The 23,739-nt window shown below is 39.9% G+C and overlaps 1 protein-coding gene across 1 annotated transcript in view; it reads right to left on the bottom strand.

Annotated features, from left to right (window-relative positions):
- Nucleotides 1-23,414, bottom strand: part of LOC138365884 (beta-1,4-galactosyltransferase 4-like) — a 95,552-nt gene extending 72,138 nt beyond the window's left edge. Inside the window, exons 1-2 of the mRNA XM_069326586.1 lie at nt 23,144-23,414; nt 3,891-4,045 (exon numbers count right to left, since the gene is read on the bottom strand). Of these exons, the coding sequence (XP_069182687.1) occupies nt 3,891-4,045; nt 23,144-23,414 (426 nt within the window). The remainder of the gene's footprint in view (nt 1-3,890; nt 4,046-23,143) is intronic.
- Nucleotides 23,415-23,739: the final 325 nt, after the last annotated feature.

The following is a 23,739-nucleotide window of genomic DNA, read 5'->3' as shown; positions in this document are numbered from 1 at the left end:
ACCAGGAGGCCTGGTCGACGACCGGGCCGCGGGGACGCTAAGCCCCGGAAGCACCTCAAGGTAACCTCAAGGTAAGGTAGTTCCTATCCTGAACAAAACAGCAGAAACTATAGCCAGTGCATTCCATGACCAAATAATTTGTAGATATAGTATGCAAAAAGTAATTCTCTCAGATAATGGTTCCGAGATCAGTAATAGTTTCTTAACTAGTTTGTGTGAATTATATAACATTAAAAAAATGTAGTATTATGCCATATAACCCAGCAAGTACTATGTTTGCAGAGCATACAAACAGACTATGCAGAGCGTACAAACAGAAAAGTGTTAGATGCCTTGAGAGTCACATTGATTTTTGATAACAGTAATTGGGATGAGTTTATATCCTTAATTCAGTGTGCCATACACTCTTCAATTAATGCTTCTACAGGAGACACTCCTCATGCTATTCTTTATGGTACATATAAGATTCTTCCCAATGAAGTGATCAATTCACCCCCTACTCCTTTGTATAACCTAGATGTTTTTTCAAGTAATGCATTGACAAATGCAACCAGTCTTTAAGAAAATATGAGAACACTTATCCAAGACAACTGCAGAGTTTACTCCAGCAAAGGAATGCTCAAGCTAAGTCCAGTAAGATGACTGTCGGATCTGTAGTAATGGTACTTAACGAACACAGGTCTGGCCCTATGTACACGTTAACTAAGAAATTTTTAGGTCCATATAAGGTAATAGAGCTTATCAAGATTAACAAGTACAGACTTAAGAATTTGTTAACAAGATAATTTATAAACGAATATTTATACCACATGAAGTTAGCTAAAATTACTGCTGGTGAGTCTGATGCAAAAAATGGCAATGACCATGCCCAGACAGATTCTTCTATAGGGACACCACCTATTGTGGTTGACAGACCACTTGACGTAGACCTTCCGCTTGCCAGCACTTATAATCTTAGATCTAGACCTTTAGTCTCAACCATGCACTCACCAAACGTCTATTGGCTAGATGTTAATGAGAATAACAACCCAGATGCTGCTGCTGCTAACAACACTGATACTGCTAGCATTAGTGTTGTCTGCTAATATCAGTGTTGTTGCTGACATCAGTGTTGCTGCTGACATCAGTGTTGCTGCTGAGATCAGTGTTGCTGCTGATATCAGTATTGCTGCTGACATCAGTATTGTTGCTAGCATCAGTGTTGCTGCTGACATCAGTGTTGCTGCTGACATCAGTGTTGCTGCTGAGATCAGTGTTGCTGCTGATATCAGTATTGCTGCTGACATCAGTATTGTTGCTAGCATCAGTGTTGCTGCTGACATCAGTGTTGCTGCTGACATCAGTGTTGCTGCTGAGATCAGTGTTGCTGCTGATATCAGTATTGCTGCTGACATCAGTGTTGCTGCTGACATCAGTGTTGCTGCTGACATCAGTGTTGCTGCTGACATCAGTGTTGCTGCTAGCATCAGTGTTGCTGCTGACATCAGTGTTGCTGCCAGCATCAGTGTTGCTGCCAGCATCAGTGTTGCTGCCAGCATCAGTGTTGCTGCCAGCATCAGTGTTGCTGCTTGCATCAGTGTTGCTGCCAGCATCAGTGTTGCTGCTTGCATCAGTGTTGCTGCTTCTGCTGCCAGAATATGTCGGTCTGCATCAGGTGTTAGTATCTATACTGATGTGTTAGCTCTATCAGTGAAACACTGACCCCAAACATTCTATCCAACTTTTTACCTAGTTCATCATTGACTATTTTACCAGTAATTGTTTCATTGCCCGCGATGAGAGCTTTCCCAGTGGCATTAGGACTGCCAGGTTCAGCTGTGTTCATCTTCCATCAGCAAGTTCATTTTTGGCTGAATTTTTTTTTTTTTTTTTAGATATATACAAGAGTTGTTACATTCTTGTACAGCCACTAGTACGCGTAGCGTTTCGGGCAGGTCCCTGGAATACGATCCCTACCGCGAAGAATCGTTGTTACAACCAAGTACACATTTTACTGTTGAGTTAAACAGAGGCTACAGTTAAGGATTTGCGCCCAGTAAATCCTCCCTGGCCAGGATACGAAGCCATGGCAAAGCGCTCGCGGAACGCCAGGCGAGTGTCTTACCACTACACCACGGAGACTGGTGACAAGTCAATCTTATCCCAAATCAAATGCCCCGCCCCGCTGACTCCTTGCCACTGACAGACAGTGTCACCATTAACAGTGTCAGCACAAATGTCGGCCTGAGCAAAGCTGGTAATAGGCCCAGACCAGATGGAATATGTAGGCCCCATTTTGAACTGTTCACTAGGTATTACTTGGTGATAAATGCCTATGATTTATGCATTTCTATACACATGTACATGTATACACATGTACATGTGTATACATGTGCACATGTAGTGTAAGTTATATACTTACAGAAAAGAATGACAAATTATATTGATTGAATAAAAGGTAATTGGTAGCTTTTTATGAATGTTGGCCCTCTGTGACCATTCATTGACCCCCCCCTCCTGACCAAGCCTGAGCATAACCACCTGGCACCTTTCACGTGATACGTCTTGCTAGTAAGAGAGAAACAGTGCAGTCACACTTGCCAGGTACAGTCTTTGTGGCGCAGTGGTAAGGCACTCGTCCAGTGCTTCGTGAGCGCTTTTTGGCCTGGGTTCGAATATTGGCCGGTAGGTTTGACTGGGCGGCAGTCATTAACTGTAGTCTATGTTCATCCAGCAGTGAATGGGTGGCTGGTTGTTAAACGATTTGGTGTCATTTTCTGGGGAAAATTAAGATTAAAGTTTGGCCTCGTTAAAAGCCAATCGTGGATGCATACACTCTGGATTCCTGTCCCCAGACGCAGTGAATTATTATTTCTCTAGTGGCCTCAACAGGGACAGGAAGTCGGCGGCTTGCCAAAGGTGCCCACTCTATCTTGAAGAAATATTCATACAACTTTCTAAGATCTGCAGAGTTTCATATTAATTAAATTCTGATTTTTGTCTTGAACATTCCTAATACTTTGATAGAAGTGTTCCTCATCTTTTAAGTTTTCTTTCTCAGAAATCAAAGAAAATTTTAAATATTTTATGGCACACAAAAGAAGAATTAAATTAGTCTGCGCATTATTTTCTTAAACAATTTGGTGAGCTATTAAGCAATTGTTTGTTATTTTAGATTTAGCTATTCGGAACAAAAAGTTTCATACAACACGGGCTATAATAAGCCCGTAGTGGACTTACCTGTCACAGGAGCGGTTCCTCCAAAACTCAGTTACTGAATAATAACATATAATAAGGATTATATGTTAAATAGGAAATAACTGGGAGTTTTTACCACGTTTCTGATGTTGACCTGACCATATGTAAACTGTGTAACCCGTCCTCGACTCAAGTCCATTTCATCCAGCGGTCAACCCCAAAGACGCATTGATAAATTTTTACATGTTGTTCATTCAAAACAGGAATTTTCTCAAATATAAATTTATATTATAATATATTATCATATTGTGCATATATAGACATAGGTTAGGTTTGGTTTTAGTCTAGTGTTGTTTAACCCTCTTCCCCGTTTGGTTGTCACAGAGGAAAATGTATATATATTGCGGTTAGCATTGTTAATGCGTGGCCACGTCTGTGGTAGAAAATAATAATAGTGAAAAAACTGCTCAGTTCTTGATAACTTCACCCTCACTTGGGGTTGGATCTGTGAAGAAAGAGGCACTGACGCCTTATAGAAAGAGAGACGAAAAGAACCCGAATTATTGGCAAAGAAAGGTCATAACAGGCGTCATCTTGGGATTAAAGAAAACTTATTTTATAATAATAGGTAGTTGGGTCATTAAAAGCTTTAAAGAAGAGCAACAATGATAACAGAAAACTGAGAACTAAAAAACAAATCAGTGAATACAAACCTGGGTTTCCCTATTCCTGTATGGCACAATTACAGCGAGGGACCATCTGGCTACACAGTGCTGTGGCGAGGAGAACCCGCCCTGCATCACTCCTGCCTTGTGACGCGCCTCCGCTTCACTGATGTTCACCTTCTCCTCAATTGCCAAATTACCACCTGTCGGTAGACATGGTTGCAAGTGGGAGATTGGTTAGCCACCAATCACATATACAAGGTGTGCAAGCACATTTTAAATTATAAGCACATGTACTGCCATTGGATAGTGAGTGCATAAATGAAATAACTAAAGTATTTGTTAAAACAAACTTGGCTTATTAGGCAAATCGGGCCTTGCATAGTAGGCTGAGAAGTGCGTTCTGACTACTAGGTACGACATATATATATATATATATATATATATATATATATATATATATATATATATATATGTCGTACCTAGTAGCCAGAACTCACTTTTTGGCCTACTATTCAAGGCCCGATTTGCCTAATAAGCCAAGTTTTCCTGAATTAATAGATTTTCTCAAATTTTTTTCTTATGAAATGATAAAGCTACCCATTTCATTAGGTATGAGGTCAATTAGTTTTTATTGGAGTTAAAATTAACGTAGATATATGACCGAACCTAACCAACCCTACCTAACCTAACCTAACCTATCTTTATAGCTAAGGTTAGGTTAGGTATCCGAAAAAGTTAGGTTAGGTTAGGTTAGGTAGGTTAGGTAGTCGAAAAACAATTAATTCATGAAAACTTGGCTTATTAGGCAAATTAGGCCTTGAATAGTAGGCTGAGAAGTGCGTTCTGGCTACTAGGTACGACATATATATATATATATATATATATATATATATATATATATATATATATATATATATATATATATATATATATATATATATATATATATATATATTTATATATATATATATATATATATATATATATATATATATATATATATATATATATATATATATATATTTTGGTAGCAGTCTTTCCTGTAGACATATATTATTAAATATGACCGAAAAAGTAAGATTAATAATTCTAACACGAATTTTCTCAATCTTTCGTACATTACGCTTCACTGTTGGAGGTAAATCAAAAATCACTTCTCCAAAATTCATTTTTATTTCTAGTCTGACGCGACACGGGCGCGTTTCGTAAAACTTATTACATTTTCAAAGACTTCACAAATACACAACTGATTAGAACTTACGTATCTCTGATTTTATATCTACATTTGAGTGAGGTGGGAGGGGTGATGTGGCATTAACACAAGACAGAACAAGAGGGGATATTAATAGGGTATTAAAAGTATCAACACAAGACAGAACAGAAACAATGGGTATTGAATAGAAGTGTTTGTAGAAAGCCTATTGGTCCATATTTCTTGATGCTTCTATATTGGAGCGGAGTCTTGAGGTGGGTAGAATATAGTTGTGCAATAATTGGCTGTTGATTGCTGGTGTTGACTTCTTGATGTGTAGTGCCTCGCAAACGTCAAGCCGCCTGCTATCCCTGTATCTATCGATGATTTCTGTGTTGTTTAATAGGATTTCTCTGGCGATGGTTTGGTTGTGGGAAGAGATTATATGTTCCTTAATGGAGCCCTGTTGCTTATGCATCGTTAAACGCCTAGAAAGAGATGTTGTTGTCTTGCCTATATACTGGGTTTTTTGGAGCTTACAGTCCCCAAGTGGGCATTTGAAGGCATAGACGACGTTAGTCTCTTTTAAAGCGTTATGTTTTGTGTCTGGAGAGTTTCTCATGAGTAGGCTGGCCGTTTTTCTGGTTTTATAGTAAATCGTCAGTTGTATCCTCTGATTTTTGTCTGTAGGGATAACGTTTCTATTAACAATATCTTTCAGGACCCTTTCCTCCGTTTTATGAGCTGTGGAAAAGAAGTTCCTGTAAAATAGTCTAATAGGGGGTATAGGTGTTGTGTTAGTTGTCTCTTCAGAGGTTGCATGGCTTTTCACTTTCCTTCTTATGATGTCTTCGATGAAACCATTGGAGAAGCCGTTATTGACTAGGACCTGCCTTACCCTACAGAGTTAGGGTAAGGCAGGTACAAGAGGAGTGTTGTTAACGCATACGTCGACCGTGCTCTCAGCCACAGCTCAGAATGGAAGCAAGTCGACGAAGAACTCTGTAGGGTAAGGCAGGTCCTAGTCAATAACGGCTTCTCCAATGGTTTCATCGAAGACATCATAAGAAGGAAAGTAAAAAGCCATGCAACCTCTGAAGAGACAACTAACACAACACCTATACCCCCTATTAGACTATTTTACAGGAACTTCTTTTCCACAGCTCATAAAACGGAGGAAAGGGTCCTGAAAGATATTGTTAATAGAAACGTTATCCCTACAGACAAAAATCAGAGGATACAACTGACGATTTACTATAAAACCAGAAAAACGGCCAGCCTACTCATGAGAAACTCTCCAGACACAAAACAGAACGCTTTAAAAGAGACTAACGTCGTCTATGCCTTCAAATGCCCACTTGGGGACTGTAAGCTCCAAAAAACCCAGTATATAGGCAAGACAACAACATCTCTTTCTAGGCGTTTAACGATGCATAAGCAACAGGGCTCCATTAAGGAACATATAATCTCTTCCCATAACCAAACCATCGCCAGAGAAATCCTAGTAAACAACGCAGAAATCATCGATAGATACAGGGATAGCAGGCGGCTTGACGTTTGCGAGGCACTACACATCAAGAAGTCAACACCAGCAATCAACTGCCAATTATTGCACAACTATATTCTACCCACCTCAAGACTCCGCTCCAATATAGAAGCATCAAGAAATATGGACCAATAGGCTTTCTACAAACACTTCTATTCAATACCCATTGTTTATGTTCTGTCTTGTGTTGATACTTTTAATACCCTATTAATATCCCCTCTTGTTCTGTCTTGTGTTAATGCCACATCACCCCTCCCACCTCACTCAAATGTAGATATAAAATCAGAGATACGTAAGTTCTAATCAGTTGTGTATTTGTGAAGTCTTTGAAAATGTAATAAGTTTTACGAAACGCGCCCGTGTCGCGTCAGACTAGAAATAAAAATGAATTTTGGAGAAGTGATTTTTGATTTACCTCCAACAGTGAAGCGTAATGTACGAAAGATTGAGAAAATTCGTGTTAGAATTATTAATCTTACTTTTTCGGTCATATTTAATAATATATATATATATATATATATATATATATATATATATATATATATATATATATATATATATATATATATATATATATATATGCGAACAAGCCTGAATGGTCCCCAGGACTATATGCGAATGAAAACTCACACCCCAGAAGTGACTCGAACCCATACTCCCAGAAGCAACGCAACTGGTAACTACAGGGCGCCTTAATCCGCTTGACCATCACGGCCGTCAAAAGGAAGTGATAGCCGAGGCTATTTGAGCCACTTCCCCGACGGCAACTCGGATGGTAATCTTGGGCATAGCATTTCACCAAATCACCTCATTCTTTGGGGCACACGTGAGGAACAGAAATGCGAACAAGCCTGAATGGTCCCCAGGACTATATGCGAATGAAAACTCACACCCCAGAAGTGACTCGAACCCATACTCCCAGAAGCAACGCAACTGGTAACTACAGGGCGCCTTAATCCGCTTGACCATCATGGCCGTCAAAAGGAAGTGATAGCCGAGGCTATTTGAGCCACTTCCCCGACGGCAACTCGGATGGTAATCTTGGGCATAGCATTTCACCAAATCACCTCATTCTTTGGGGCACACGTGAGGAACACAAATGCGAACAAGCCTGAATGGTCCCCAGGACTATATGCGAATGAAAACTCACACCCCAGAAGTGACTCGAACCCATACTCCCAGAAGCAACGCAACTGGTAACTACAGGGCGCCTTAATCCGCTTGACCATCACGGCCGTCAAAAGGAAGTGATAGCCGAGGCTATTTGAGCCACTTCCCCGACGGCAACTCGGATGGTAATCTTGGGCATAGCATTTCACCAAATCACCTCATTCTTTGGGGCACACGTGAGGAACACAAATGCGAACAAGCCTGAATGGTCCCCAGGACTATATGCGAATGAAAACTCACACCCCAGAAGTGACTCGAACCCATACTCCCAGAAGCAACGCAACTGGTAACTACAGGGCGCCTTAATCCGCTTGACCATCACGGCCGTCAAAAGGAAGTGATAGCCGAGGCTATTTGAGCCACTTCCCCGACGGCAACTCGGATGGTAATCTTGGGCATAGCATTTCACCAAATCACCTCATTCTTTGGGGCACACGTGAGGAACACAAATGCGAACAAGCCTGAATGGTCCCCAGGACTATATGCGAATGAAAACTCACACCCCAGAAGTGACTCGAACCCATACTCCCAGAAGCAACGCAACTGGTAACTACAGGGCGCCTTAATCCGCTTGACCATCACGGCCGTCAAAAGGAAGTGATAGCCGAGGCTATTTGAGCCACTTCCCCGACGGCAACTCGGATGGTAATCTTGGGCATAGCATTTCACCAAATCACCTCATTCTTTGGGGCACACGTGAGGAACACAAATGCGAACAAGCCTGAATGGTCCCCAGGACTATATGCGAATGAAAACTCACACCCCAGAAGTGACTCGAACCCATACTCCCAGAAGCAACGCAACTGGTAACTACAGGGCGCCTTAATCCGCTTGACCATCACGGCCGTGTTCCTCACGTGTGCCCCAAAGAATGAGGTGATTTGGTGAAATGCTATGCCCAAGATTACCATCCGAGTTGCCGTCGGGGAAGTGGCTCAAATAGCCTCGGCTATCACTTCCTTTTGACGGCCGTGATGGTCAAGCGGATTAAGGCGCCCTGTAGTTACCAGTTGCGTTGCTTCTGGGAGTATGGGTTCGAGTCACTTCTGGGGTGTGAGTTTTCATTCGCATATAGTCCTGGGGACCATTCAGGCTTGTTCGCATTTGTGTTCCTCACGTGTGCCCCAAAGAATGAGGTGATTTGGTGAAATGCTATGCCCAAGATTACCATCCGAGTTGCCGTCGGGGAAGTGGCTCAAATAGCCTCGGCTATCACTTCCTTTTGACGGCCGTGATGGTCAAGCGGATTAAGGCGCCCTGTAGTTACCAGTTGCGTTGCTTCTGGGAGTATGGGTTCGAGTCACTTCTGGGGTGTGAGTTTTCATTCGCATATAGTCCTGGGGACCATTCAGGCTTGTTCGCATTTGTGTTCCTCACGTGTGCCCCAAAGAATGAGGTGATTTGGTGAAATGCTATGCCCAAGATTACCATCCGAGTTGCCGTCGGGGAAGTGGCTCAAATAGCCTCGGCTATCACTTCCTTTTGACGGCCGTGATGGTCAAGCGGATTAAGGCGCCCTGTAGTTACCAGTTGCGTTGCTTCTGGGAGTATGGGTTCGAGTCACTTCTGGGGTGTGAGTTTTCATTCGCATATAGTCCTGGGGACCATTCAGGCTTGTTCGCATTTGTGTTCCTCACGTGTGCCCCAAAGAATGAGGTGATTTGGTGAAATGCTATGCCCAAGATTACCATCCGAGTTGCCGTCGGGGAAGTGGCTCAAATAGCCTCGGCTATCACTTCCTTTTGACGGCCGTGATGGTCAAGCGGATTAAGGCGCCCTGTAGTTACCAGTTGCGTTGCTTCTGGGAGTATGGGTTCGAGTCACTTCTGGGGTGTGAGTTTTCATTCGCATATAGTCCTGGGGACCATTCAGGCTTGTTCGCATTTGTGTTCCTCACGTGTGCCCCAAAGAATGAGGTGATTTGGTGAAATGCTATGCCCAAGATTACCATCCGAGTTGCCGTCGGGGAAGTGGCTCAAATAGCCTCGGCTATCACTTCCTTTTGACGGCCGTGATGGTCAAGCGGATTAAGGCGCCCTGTAGTTACCAGTTGCGTTGCTTCTGGGAGTATGGGTTCGAGTCACTTTTGGGGTTTGAGTTTTCATTCGCATATAGTCCTGGGGACCATTCAGGCTTGTTCGCATTTGTGTTCCTCACGTGTGCCCCAAAGAATGAGGTGATTTGGTGAAATGCTATGCCCAAGATTACCATCCGAGTTGCCGTCGGGGAAGTGGCTCAAATAGCCTCGGCAATCACTTCCTTTTGACGGCCGTGATGGTCAAGCGGATTAAGGCGCCCTGTAGTTACCAGTTGCGTTGCTTCTGGGAGTATGGGTTCGAGTCACTTCTGGGGTGTGAGTTTTCATTCATATATATATATATATATATATATTATTAAATATGACCGAAAAAGTAAGATTATTAATTCTAACACGAATTTTCTCGATCTTTATTATATTTCTTTTCAGTGTTCATGGTAATTGAAAAATCAATTCTCCAAAATTCATTTTTATTTCTAGTCTGACGCGACACTTCAGCCCGTTTCATAAAACTTATTACAATTTCAAAGACTTTAGTTTACACACACACAACTATAACTGAATAGAGCTTAAACATCTTCGATTTTTTATACCTGCATTTGGGTGAGGTGATATGTTACATCAGTTTTGGATGAGGTGAAAACAAACTTTCAACACAAGACAGAACACGAAATAATGGGTATTGAAGGTGAGAATGGAAGTAATTGCAGAGGGCCTATTGGCCCATATTTCTTGATGCTTCTATATTGGAGCGGAGTCTTGAAGTGGGTAGATTCTACCTGAAGGAGGCATCTCAAATGCCTCCTACAGCTCCTGCAGATGTCTGACATCAGGTACCTGTGTAAAAATGTCGTCAAGATACCTGCAGTATATATCCGGTTTCAAGTTCATGTCGACTAAGACTTTTTGCTCGATGGTACCCATGTAGAAGTTCGTAAACAGGACACCTAGGGGAGAACCCATGGCGACCTCATCTACTTGCTTATATATGTGCCCATCCGGGCTCAAGAAGGGTGCCTCTTTAGTACAAGCTTGGAGTAGTTTCCTTAGGATATTTTCTGGTATGTCAAGAGGAGTACAGGCTGGATCACGATACACTCTGTCGGCTATCATCCCGATTGTCTCGTTCACTGGTACGTTGGTGAACAGCGATTTTACGTCCAACGAGGCTCTTATTCCTGTGGCCCGTGTGCCCCGCAGTAAGTCAACAAATTCCTTTGGCGACTTCAGGCTGAAGGCGCAAGGGACATAAGGAGTCAGCAGGACGTTGAGTCGCTTCGCTAGTCTGTACGTGGGTGTGGGTATCTGGCTAATGATTGGCCGAAGTGGGTTTCTAGGCTTGTGTGTTTTGACATTTCCATACGCATATCCAGGTTTATATTCCCCAATAATCTTTGGCAGGTCTAGTCCTGATTTCTTGGCGTTCACAGTTTCGATTAGTTTGTTGACCTTTGCTTTCAATTCGGCTGTAGTGTCCTTCGTTACCCTTTGGAATTTAGTTTGGTCAGAGAGTATGAGGTTCATTTTCGCCAGATATTCGTCTTTTTTAAGAATGACGTATATTGGCGACTTGTCACCTCTCCTGACAACTATCTCCTTGTTTTCACGAAGGCTCCTTGTTTCGTGTTTTACGAAACGCGCTCGTGTCGCGTCAGACTAGAAATAAAAATGAATTTTAGAGAATTGATTTTTGAATTACCTCCAACAGTGAAAAGAAATGTACGAAAGATTGAGAAAATTCGTGTTAGAATTATTAATCTTACTTTTTCGGTCATATTTAATAATATATATACATATATATATATATATACATAACTGAAAACTCACACCCCAGAAGTGACTCGAACCCATACTCCCACAACTGGTATGTACAGGGACGCCTTAATCCGCTTGACCATCACGACCGGACATAAGGAAGTGATAGCCGAGGCTATATGAACCACTTCCCCGCCGGCACTCGGATGGTAATCTTGGGCATAGCATTTTATCAAATCACCTCATTCTTTGGGGCACACGTGAGGAACACAAATGCAAACAAGCCGTGTTCCTCACGTGTGCCCCAAAGAATGAGGTGATTTGATAAAATGCTATGCCCAAGATTACCATCCGAGTGCCGGCGGGGAAGTGGTTCATATAGCCTCGGCTATCACTTCCTTATGTCCGGTCGTGATGGTCAAGCGGATTAAGGCGTCCCTGTACATACCAGTTGTGGGAGTATGGGTTCGAGTCACTTCTGGGGTGTGAGTTTTCAGTTGTATATAGTCCTGGGGACCATTCAGGCTTGTTTGCATATATATACATATATATATATATATATTTATATATATATATATATATATATATAAATATATATATATAAATATATATATATATATATATATATATATATATATATATATTTATATATATATATATATATATATATATATATATATATATATATATTTATATATATATATATATATATATATATACATATATATATATATACATATATATATATATATATATATATATATATATATATATAAATATATATATATATATATATATATATATATATATATATATATATATATATATATATATATTTATATATATATAAATATATATATATATATATATATATATATATATATATATATATATATATTTATATATATATATATATATATATATATATATATATATATATTTATATATATATATATATATATATATGTATATATATATATATATATATATATATATATATATATATATATATATATATATATATATATATATATATATATATATATATATATATATATATATATATATATATATATATATATATATGGTGGAGCGATCACCCCAGTGATCGCTCCAGCCAACGGTGTGCTGCTATGGGCCCCTCTGGGCTCGAGTGCCATTGAGGTAATCCTCGAAGAAATGCTGAATGACCTAAGGGGCCGTAGTACTGAAAAATGCGATAAATGAAAACTGGTTTGATTTCAATCAAACTTTTTTGTCTAGTAGTATGTAAAATGTAGTTCAACTGGCCCAAGTCTCAGCATCGTAGCATAAATAGGAAGGGAAAAAAAAATGTTGAATTATGTGTTGAAAATTTTCCAAAATGGTCAAAAATTAACATCAAACAAAAGTGTCAACTGAAATCATGTCTATGACTCTAAGCTATCACAATAGCATAACGTATTTTAATATTTAGTTTTATGCCAAAAAAAATATAAAAAATTAATTGAGATTTTTTTTCTCTCAATTTTTTTTTTCATATTTTTTATCGGCCGATTTTCATGAAACTTATATACCTTACAGAACATAAGAATATCTGTAAGGATGCAAGTTTTGGAAGAAATTGGTTGAAGTCAACTTCAACCACAGGAGGCAGAATCTTTGATCTTATTTATTGTCCATTAAGTTAAAATTACTTTGCAGCGTTCATTCTTTTTTTCAATTTAAATGAAATTTACATCTTCTATGTAGAGTTTACGTCTCTACAGACTATATTAAGCACTTTTTCTAGGTTCATTTATTGATTTTATACTTCATTTTCAAACATGAAATATTGGCATATATTTTGGGGGAACTTTGACTACCTGTATTAGTAAAACTCAACATATTTTGGATAATCCTTTCAATACAAATCCTCTTTTATATGATAATGTATTAGATGAGTGTCATAAAACGATTTCATTTGAAACATATGGTTTGTGAAATATATTGAAAATGTGTAAAATTCGTTGGAAAAAAAACAAAAAATAACAATAACTCCCTTTCTATTTAGGGTGCGATACTGAAACATAGAACAGTTGCAGTCCTTCTTATAAACAACTAGTAAAAAATGTTTAGTTGACATTAAACAATAATTAAAAATCGTGTAATATGGCACCTAAGAAGGATGGAGGGAAGAATAGGGGCTTTGGATGCTGACGATGCTTTGTACCTCCTCAAAAGGTGCCTGGCTTTGCCCACACTTACATATTTCCTAAGGTGTGCTCTCTCCTTCGACAGCCCAAAATTAACAAAATATGACGCACTCCTAAAGTCAATAACCACGCAAGTGTTAAACCTCTCCCTGCAAGATGACCAATGGAACCAAGCAACGGTCCTCGTTAGACTTGGGGGTATAGGTATTCGCAAGGTGACACAGTTAGTATTGCCGTCATTCTTATCCTCCACCAATATTACAGGTCAATTAGTGAATGAGACACTGCCAGAATACCCAAGAGACTCCATTGGGATTTATGATCCAAAATTAGTGGATGGGACATTCTTATCAACTCTCAACCTCGACCAACCTTTCCAAACGACTGTAAACGTGCCAAATGGGATAGCCCAATAGTGGAGAACATTGCCACATCAATGTTGAAGGCAGCTTCTGGGAAGGATAAAGTGCGTCTCCTAGCTGTGCAAGCTCCCCATGCCAGGAACTTCCTGTTGGCTGTTGCTAATTCCGCCTTAGGCACTCGTATGAATCATCGGGACCTAAATATTGGTGTTGCCCTTCGCCTTGCTGCCCCTTTCTCCACCGAACACTGGTGTATCTGCTGCTATGCGTCGGCAGACCAACACGGCAGCCTAGGTTTCATCTGGCATAAGTCACAAGGGAAGAGTGCCAGACATGAAACAGTGAATGACATCATCAAGAGAAGTTTGGCTACAGCTGGGTGTCCAGCACAAAGGGAACCTCAGTTGTGCAGACTGGATTTACACTGGTTTTAGTCCTGTTTTTAAAACATTATCTTCGTGGTGGATATCGATGCTCGGTATTCACTAGCCGTTTCCATGGCTAGTGGGAATGGGCTAGTAGAGGTCCCATTCTTCAACTGCTCTTTTAATCATTGTAGTCGCTATGGAGGGAGACAGGATTGATTTATGAAGACTAAGCCACCCAAAGGGTGGCTTAGTCTTCAATGAATGACGTCTTCTTCCGCTACTTTGGCTCTGTGGCAACGTTTGATAGTTGGGAGTATTTTCTTCTTGATTTGCTCCTTAATCTGAGAAAAACTTGGAGATATTTTAATCTGATCAACAGGTAGAGCAGTGGAAGTTTGCCTTTTTATTACCATCTATGCCAATATGACTTCGTATCCAATTTAGGGTGATTGACAGCCCTAGATTCTGTGCTTCTTTTCCTATGTAGGATTTCTGTAATGAGTTGGATATTATCTCTGTGCTGGTTGGATAACAATGACTGAAGCGAGGGAGGGAATTATCAGGAGAAAGTGTCAAGCCATTACGACTATATAGCACTTGGAAGAGGTCAGGATAAGGATTTGGGATGGAACAGGGAAAAAAGGAATAGTGCCCAACCACTTGGGCAGTCGGGCATTGAACGCCGACATGCATGTAGTGAGACCGTCGCTCTACAGTCCTGCCCAAGTGGTTGGGCAACAATGCATGGAGCGAAGATTTAAGAGTCGGTAGGAATGATGACATCATGTGAATTATTCTCAATTGCATAATTTATGGCAACTTTCAAGACATTTTCCACGGTAAACTATTATTTTTTCTCTCTAGTACCAAGTATGGTGAACATGTCAGTGAAAAAGGTTTATAGGTGCAATTCTGCATATCCTCTTAAATAACCATACATATAACATTAGTTGTCTTACAGATATGTGATCATTCTTTTTTGCTTGTTTCAAATACATTAATGTTCAGAACAACTTATTCCTAAATAGTTGAACATATTCAATGTTCAGAACAATTTATTCCTAAATAGTTGAACATATTTAATGTTCAGAACAATTTATTCCTAAATAGTTGAACATATTTAATGTTCAGAGCAATTTATTCCTAAATAGTTGAACATATTTAATGTTCAGAACAATTTATTCCTAAATAGTTGAACATATTTAATGTTCAGAGCAATTTATTCTCAAATATTTGAACATATTTAATGTTTAGAACAATTTATTCCTAAATAGTTGAACACATAAAATTTGCTTTGGGTCAAACAATTGTGAGTTCATTTATTTCATGATATGTCACCGTCATTGTAGACTATCGTATGAGGTTATCAATAAACAACCTTGTTTTGTATCTAATGGAAGGCTTTTCCAATTCAACAGCTTTTGAAACATTTATGTTCTCGATTTTCTTGATTACCTTCTGTACTGAATATTTTACTATGGTAATAATGTTACTAGGAAATTCTACAAATAATATTGTGGGCTAAGTACTCACGGAGGTGTGGAGGTGTAGAGGGGCAGCCAGGCAGTGAGGGAGTGTTGTAAGCTCGCATAACATGGAAGTCAGGTCTGCTGCTCACCATCACACACACCATCACTATCATTGTAGTTATCAACAGGTATGCTACAGCTGTCTTTTTTACCACTTTACGTGCCGAATAACCACCAAGCCACGTCATAACTTGGCCTGTACATTGCCTGCTGATCCTAGGATAGCTGTGATTGGAAGACTGGTCTGGCGAATCATTGATGCTCACCATGATGAGTATACTGACACTGGTCAGTGTTGGCGTCGATCAGATGTCACACGAAGTCTGACTTGCATGGTTTTCTCTTCTTCCAGACACGATCACCTCTAACAAGGGGAAGAAATAACGGTGTGCGAACTAAGTCTGCTTTTGTAACAACATAAGTTTGTATACATTCTTTATAAATGTATATATGTGTGAAACAGGATGTCTGACAGTACGAGGAAGGCGGCAAGACACATGGGACCTAACCCACTTTTCACACATATAACATCGAGAATCTGACTATAAGCCAGTTGTGGTAGGCGCGAGTACCGTACCTAAAGAAATATCTGCATCATAAGTGGCCCCCTCCTCAATCCTGTCAATTTTCATTAAGCCTGAAATAAAATTGGGCAAGTTTTTCATATATATATATATATATATATATATATATATATATATATATATATATATATATATATATATATATATATATATATATATATATATATATATATATATGTATATATATATATATATGTATATATATACACATATATATATATATATATATAAATATATATATATATACATATATATATATATATATATATATATATATATATATATATATATATATATATATATATATATATATATATATATGTCGTACCTAGTAGCCAGAACGCACTTCTCAGCCTACTATGCAAGGCCCGATTTGCCTAATAAGCCAAGTTTTCATGAATTAATTGTTTTTCGACAACCTAACCTACCTAACCTAACCTAACCTAACTTTTTCGCCTACCTAACCTAACCAAACCTATAAAGATATGTTAGGTTAGGTTAGGTAGGGTTGGTTAGGTTCAGTCATATATCTACGTTAATTTTAACTCAAATAAAAAAATATTGACCTCATACATAATGAAATGGGTAGCTTTATCATTTCATGAGAAAAAAATAGAGAAAATATATTAATTCAGGAAAATTTGGCTTATTAGGCAAATCGGGCCTTGCATAGTAGGCTGAGAAGTGAGTTCTGGCTACTAGGTACGACATATATATATATATATATATATATATATATATATATATATATATATATATATATATATATATATATATATATATATGTATATATATATATATATATTAATTCAGGAAAATTTGGCTTATTAGGCAAATCGGGCCTTGCATAGTAGGCTGAGAAGTGAGTTCTGGCTATATATATATATATATATATATATATATATATATATATATATATATATATATATATATATATATATATATATATGTCGTACCTAGTAGCCAGAACGCACTTCTCAGCCTACTATGCAAGGCCCGATTTGCCTAATAAGCCAAGTTTTTCTGAATTAATATATTTTCTCTAATTTTGTTCTTATGAAATGATAAAGCTGCCCATTTCATTATGTATGAGGTCAACTTTTTTTATTGGAGTTAAAATTAACGTAGATATATGATTGAACCTAACCAACCCTACCTAACCTAACCTATCATTATGGGTTAGGTTAGGTTAGGTAGCCGAAAAAGCTAGGTTAGGTTAGGTTAGGTAGGTTAGGTAGTCGAAAAACAATTAATTCATGAAAACTTGGCTTATTAGGTAAATCGGGCCTTGCATAGTAGGCTGAGAAGTGCGTTCTGGCTACTAGGTACGACATATATATATATATATATATATATATATATATATATATATATATATATATATATATATATATATATATATATATATATATATATATATATATATACATATATATATATATATATATAACTGAAAACTCACACCCCAGAAGTGACTCGAACCCATACTCCCAGAAGCAACGCAACTGGTATGTACAAGACGCCTTAATCCACTTGACCATCACGACCGGACATAATGAGGTGATAGCCTAAGCTATTTGAACCACCCCACCGCCGGCACTCGGATAGTAATCTTGGGCATAGCATTTTACCAAATCACCTCATTCTTTGGGGCACACGTGAGGAACACAAATGCGAACAAGCCTGAATGGTCCCCAGGACAATATGCAACTGAAAACTCACACCCCAGAAGTGACTGGAACCCATACTCCCAGAAGCAACGCAACTGGTATGTACAAGACGCCTTAATCCACTTGACCATCACGATTGGACATAATGAGGTGATAGCCTAAGCTATTTGAACCACCCCACCGCCGGCACTCGGATAGTAATCTTGGGCATAGCATTTAACCAAATCACCTCATTCTTTGGGGCACACGTGAGGAACACAAATGCGAACAAGCCTGAATGGTCCCCAGGACAATATGCAACTGAAAACTCACACCCCAGAAGTGACTCGAACCCATACTCCCAGAAGCAACGCAACTGGTATGTACAAGACGCCTTAATCCACTTGACCATCACGACCGGACATAATGAGGTGATAGCCTAAGCTATTTGAACCACCCCACCGCCGGCACTCGGATAGTAATCTTGGGCATAGCATTTCACCAAATCACCTCATTCTTTGGGGCACACGTGAGGAACACAAATGCGAACAAGCCTGAATGATCCCCAGGACAATATGCAACTGAAAACTCACACCCCAGAAGTGACTCGAACCCATACTCCCAGAAGCAACGCAACTGGTATGTACAAGACGCCTTAATCCACTTGACCATCACGACCGGACATAATGAGGTGATAGCCGAGGCTATTTGACCCACCCCACCGCCGGCACTCGGATAGTAATCTTGGTAATCTTAATCTATCCGAGTGCCGGCGGTGGGGTGGTTCAAATAGCCTCGGCTATCACCTCATTATGTCCGGTCGTGATGGTCAAGTGGATTAAGGCGTCTTGTACATACCAGTTGCGTTGCTTCTGGGAGTATGGGTTCGAGTCACTTCTGGGGTGTGAGTTTTCAGTTGCATATTGTCCTGGGGACCATTCAGGCTTGTTCGCATTTGTGTTCCTCACGTGTGCCCCAAAGAATGAGGTGATTTGGTAAAATGCTATGCCCAAGATTACTATCCGAGTGCCGGCGGTGGGGTGGTTCAAATAGCCTCGGCTATCACCTCATTATGTCCGGTCGTGATGGTCAAGTGGATTAAGGCGTCTTGTACATACCAGTTGCGTTGCTTCTGGGAGTATGGGTTCGAGTCACTTCTGGGGTGTGAGTTTTCAGTTGCATATTGTCCTGGGGACCATTCAGGCTTGTTCGCATTTGTGTTCCTCACGTGTGCCCCAAAGAATGAGGTGATTTGGTAAAATGCTATGCCCAAGATTACTATCCGAGTGCCGGCGGTGGGGTGGTTCAAATAGCCTCGGCTATCACCTCATTATGTCCGGTCGTGATGGTCAAGTGGATTAAGGCGTCTTGTACATACCAGTTGCGTTGCTTCTGGGAGTATGGGTTCGAGTCACTTCTGGGGTGTGAGTTTTCAGTTGCATATTGTCCTGGGGACCATTCAGGCTTGTTCGCATTTGTGTTCCTCACGTGTGCCCCAAAGAATGAGGTGATTTGGTAAAATGCTATGCCCAAGATTACTATCCGAGTGCCGGCGGTGGGGTGGTTCAAATAGCCTCGGCTATCACCTCATTATGTCCGGTCGTGATGGTCAAGTGGATTAAGGCGTCTTGTACATACCAGTTGCGTTGCTTCTGGGAGTATGGGTTCGAGTCACTTCTGGGGTGTGAGTTTTCAGTTGCATATTGTCCTGGGGACCATTCAGGCTTGTTCGCATTTGTGTTCCTCACGTGTGCCCCAAAGAATGAGGTGATTTGGTAAAATGCTATGCCCAAGATTACTATCCGAGTGCCGGCGGTGGGGTGGTTCAAATAGCCTCGGCTATCACCTCATTATGTCCGGTCGTGATGGTCAAGTGGATTAAGGCGTCTTGTACATACCAGTTGCGTTGCTTCTGGGAGTATGGGTTCGAGTCACTTCTGGGGTGTGAGTTTTCAGTTGCATATTGTCCTGGGGACCATTCAGGCTTGTTCGCATTTGTGTTCCTCACGTGTGCCCCAAAGAATGAGGTGATTTGGTAAAATGCTATGCCCAAGATTACTATCCGAGTGCCGGCGGTGGGGTGGTTCAAATAGCCTCGGCTATCACCTCATTATGTCCGGTCGTGATGGTCAAGTGGATTAAGGCGTCTTGTACATACCAGTTGCGTTGCTTCTGGGAGTATGGGTTCGAGTCACTTCTGGGGTGTGAGTTTTCAGTTGCATATTGTCCTGGGGACCATTCAGGCTTGTTCGCATATATATATATATATATATATATATATATATATATATATATATATATATATATATATATATATATATATATATATATTTTATCGTGAAGGCTTGATTCCTTGCTGCTGGGTCGTGCGTTTTAATTTTAGTATATTTTGGTAGCAGTCTTTCCTGTAGACATATATTATTAAATATGACCGAAAAAGTAAGATTAATAATTCTAACACGAATTTTCTCAATCTTTCGTACATTTCTTTTCACTGTTGGTAGTAATTCAAAAATCAATTCTCCAAAATTCATTTTTACTTCTAGTCTGAGGCGACACTTGAGCGCGTTTCGTAAAACTTATTACATTTTCAAAGACTTTAGTTAAACATACACAACTGAATAGAACTTACACATCTCCGATTTGTTTATATCTACATTTGAGTGAGGTGAGGTGGTATTTAATAGGGTATTAATTTCATCAACACAAGACAGAACACGAAACAATGGGTATTGAATAGAAGTGATTGTAGAAAGCCTATTGGTCCATATTTCTTGATGCTTCTATATTGGAGCGGAGTCTTGAGGTGGGTAGAATATAGTTGTGCATTAATTGGCTGTTGATTGCTGGTGTTGACTTCTTAATGTGTAGAGCCTCGCAAACGTCAAGCCGCCTGCTATCGCTGTATCTATCGATGATTTGTGTGTTGTCGCCAGAGAAATCCTAGTAAACAACACAGAAATCATCGATAGATACAGCGATAGCAGGCGGCTTGACGTTTGCGAGGCTCTACACATTAAGAAGTCAACACCAGCAATCAACAGCCAATTAATACACAACTATATTCTACCCACCTCAAGACTCCGCTCCAAAATAGAAGCATCAAGAAATATGGACCAATAGGCTTTCTACAATCACTTCTATTCCATACATATTGTTTCGTGTTCTGTCTTGTGTTGATGAAATTAATACCCTATTAAATACCACCTCACCTCATCCATCTCACTCAAATGTAGATATAAACAAATCGGAGATGTGTAAGTTCTATTCAGTTGTGTATGTTTAACTAAAGTCTTTGAAAATGTAATAAGTTTTACGAAACGCGCTCAAGTGTCGTGTCAGACTAGAAAAAAAAATGAATTTTGGAGAATTGATTTTTGAATTACCACCAACAGTGAAAAGAAATGTACGAAAGATTGAGAAAATTCGTGTTAGAATTATTAATCTTACTTTTCGGTCATATATATATATATATATATATATATATATATATATATATATATATATATATATATATATTTCGGTCATATATATATATGTATATATATATATATATATATATATATATATATATATATATATATATATATATATATATATATATATATATATATATATATATGTATATATATATATATATATATATATATATATATATATATATATATATATATATATATATATATATATATATATATATATGTATATATATATATATATATATATATATATATATATATATATATATATATATATATATATATATATATATATATATATATATATTGTCACATAATTCACTTGCATTGCCGGGTAAGCTGCCCCTTCACTCTCACCCTGGTCGTTGATAGCCTTCTTACGACGCAACGAGAACTACAGTTATCGTAAATCAGCCGTTCTGAAGCTCAATCAAAGTCCAGACACCTGTTTAGACAATACTCCCAGCGTATATCCCTTACCTCCCGTCATCCCATCACAGGTGTGTTCGCCGGTTGGCAGTTGTAAGCTAAAGATTGCTTGTTATTCTGCGATGACCTGTTCCGGCCACCTTAGACAAATGATGTGACGTCACCAACAGCGGTATAAGTACACCAGACCCGAGCCGTCATCTTCAGTCTCTCTTCAGATGCTCTGGGATTATGACATTACGAGTGGTCATGAAGTCAGCTGTTCTGCCAGACGTTCCTTGCCCAGGATGTGCTGTCTTCAGTGTAACTATTCTCAGTCACATATTTTATTCTCTTTGTGTTAACGTAATCTTTCGTGTGTTATTCTTTCTCTTGTGTATCACCCAAGTGGTGTAAATCAGGGGTTTTTGTAATTCAGATGTTATTTCTTTATTATAGAGTAAATTGTTATATGTTTGTCGAATTCGAGTATTACTTCCACTCTTTCTCAATTCTCACACTGCAAAGGCCTGTGCATTTTATTTAATTTAATGAGTGTGTGCAACTTAGCATCTGCCCAGTACACCCGCAGTATTGTATTGCCTCACATTAATGGGGGTCTGTCAATCTGCTTTCTTAAAACCCATATGTCGAGTACACAATGTGTCAACTTTGTGAAAGAGAAAACGTGCACTCCCTTGAACATTATATTGTAGAATGGCCCCACATTGACTGACTGCTGAACTCTGTAACTACTATATGAATACTGGTTGAGGATTCGCTTGTTGGTCGCCAGAGGGTCAAGACGTGCTCGCCTGACCTGCCAGTTGTTGCCTGGTGTTGAGAGGGGGCGGTTGCGGTTTGCGGTGCAGTGTACCCGGCTGGCGGTATGGTTGTTGGTGGTGATGCCCGAGTTCGGCGGGTTGACACGATGCGCTTGGATTTTTCTGGTGCTGTGGACTGGCCCATTGTGGAAGTAGTGCTGTTGGATGTGCTCCGTGTGGACGTCCCTGATTTGTTAGGGTTGGAAAAGCTCTCGCCTACCTGAGTGGCAGTGTCCTTCGCCACGACTTTGTTTTACTGGGAGCTTGTGGCGTTCTGGGATGCCCGCACGTTTACTCTTCTTGATTTGGCTGTGACCGTGGAGATTTCGGATCCCTGGGGGTCCTTGAGATATGTGAGTGTTCACGGTGTGCCGGTGACTTTTCCCATGGAGGAGCTGACGTCGGTCTTTACGCGGTATGGTGTGATGGTGAACCACCGATTCAACACTCTGAGTGTGGGCCGGCTGCGAGGGGTACGTTTGGGCGCACATCATGCGAGTCACGATCCCTTTTCCGTCCAGGATTTTGTATCGAGAGCTCCCTCTACGGATCTTTTATCAGGGCCAGACAAGGACCTGTTTCCGGTGTGATGCTGAGGGCCACGTGGCAGCCGGCAGTCACGCTCCTCGTGCTGAGGCCCCTTCGGTTTTTCTGGAGGGTGACTTTCCCTGCTTGTCTGAGTGTGGGGGTTTCCTCGGCGGACCCTCACTCTGTCCTGGTACTGGCGTGGTTCCTGCTGCGGTTTCGGCGGACGTTCCGTCTGGCCCTGGTATGTCTGCCCCTCCTGTGAGCTCTGTGGACCTGGAGACTCCTGCT

Source organism: Procambarus clarkii, chromosome 2 (genome assembly GCF_040958095.1).
Source record: "Procambarus clarkii isolate CNS0578487 chromosome 2, FALCON_Pclarkii_2.0, whole genome shotgun sequence".
NCBI lineage: Eukaryota > Metazoa > Arthropoda > Malacostraca > Decapoda > Cambaridae > Procambarus > Procambarus clarkii.
This window is presented reverse-complemented; position numbering and strand designations above follow the sequence as displayed.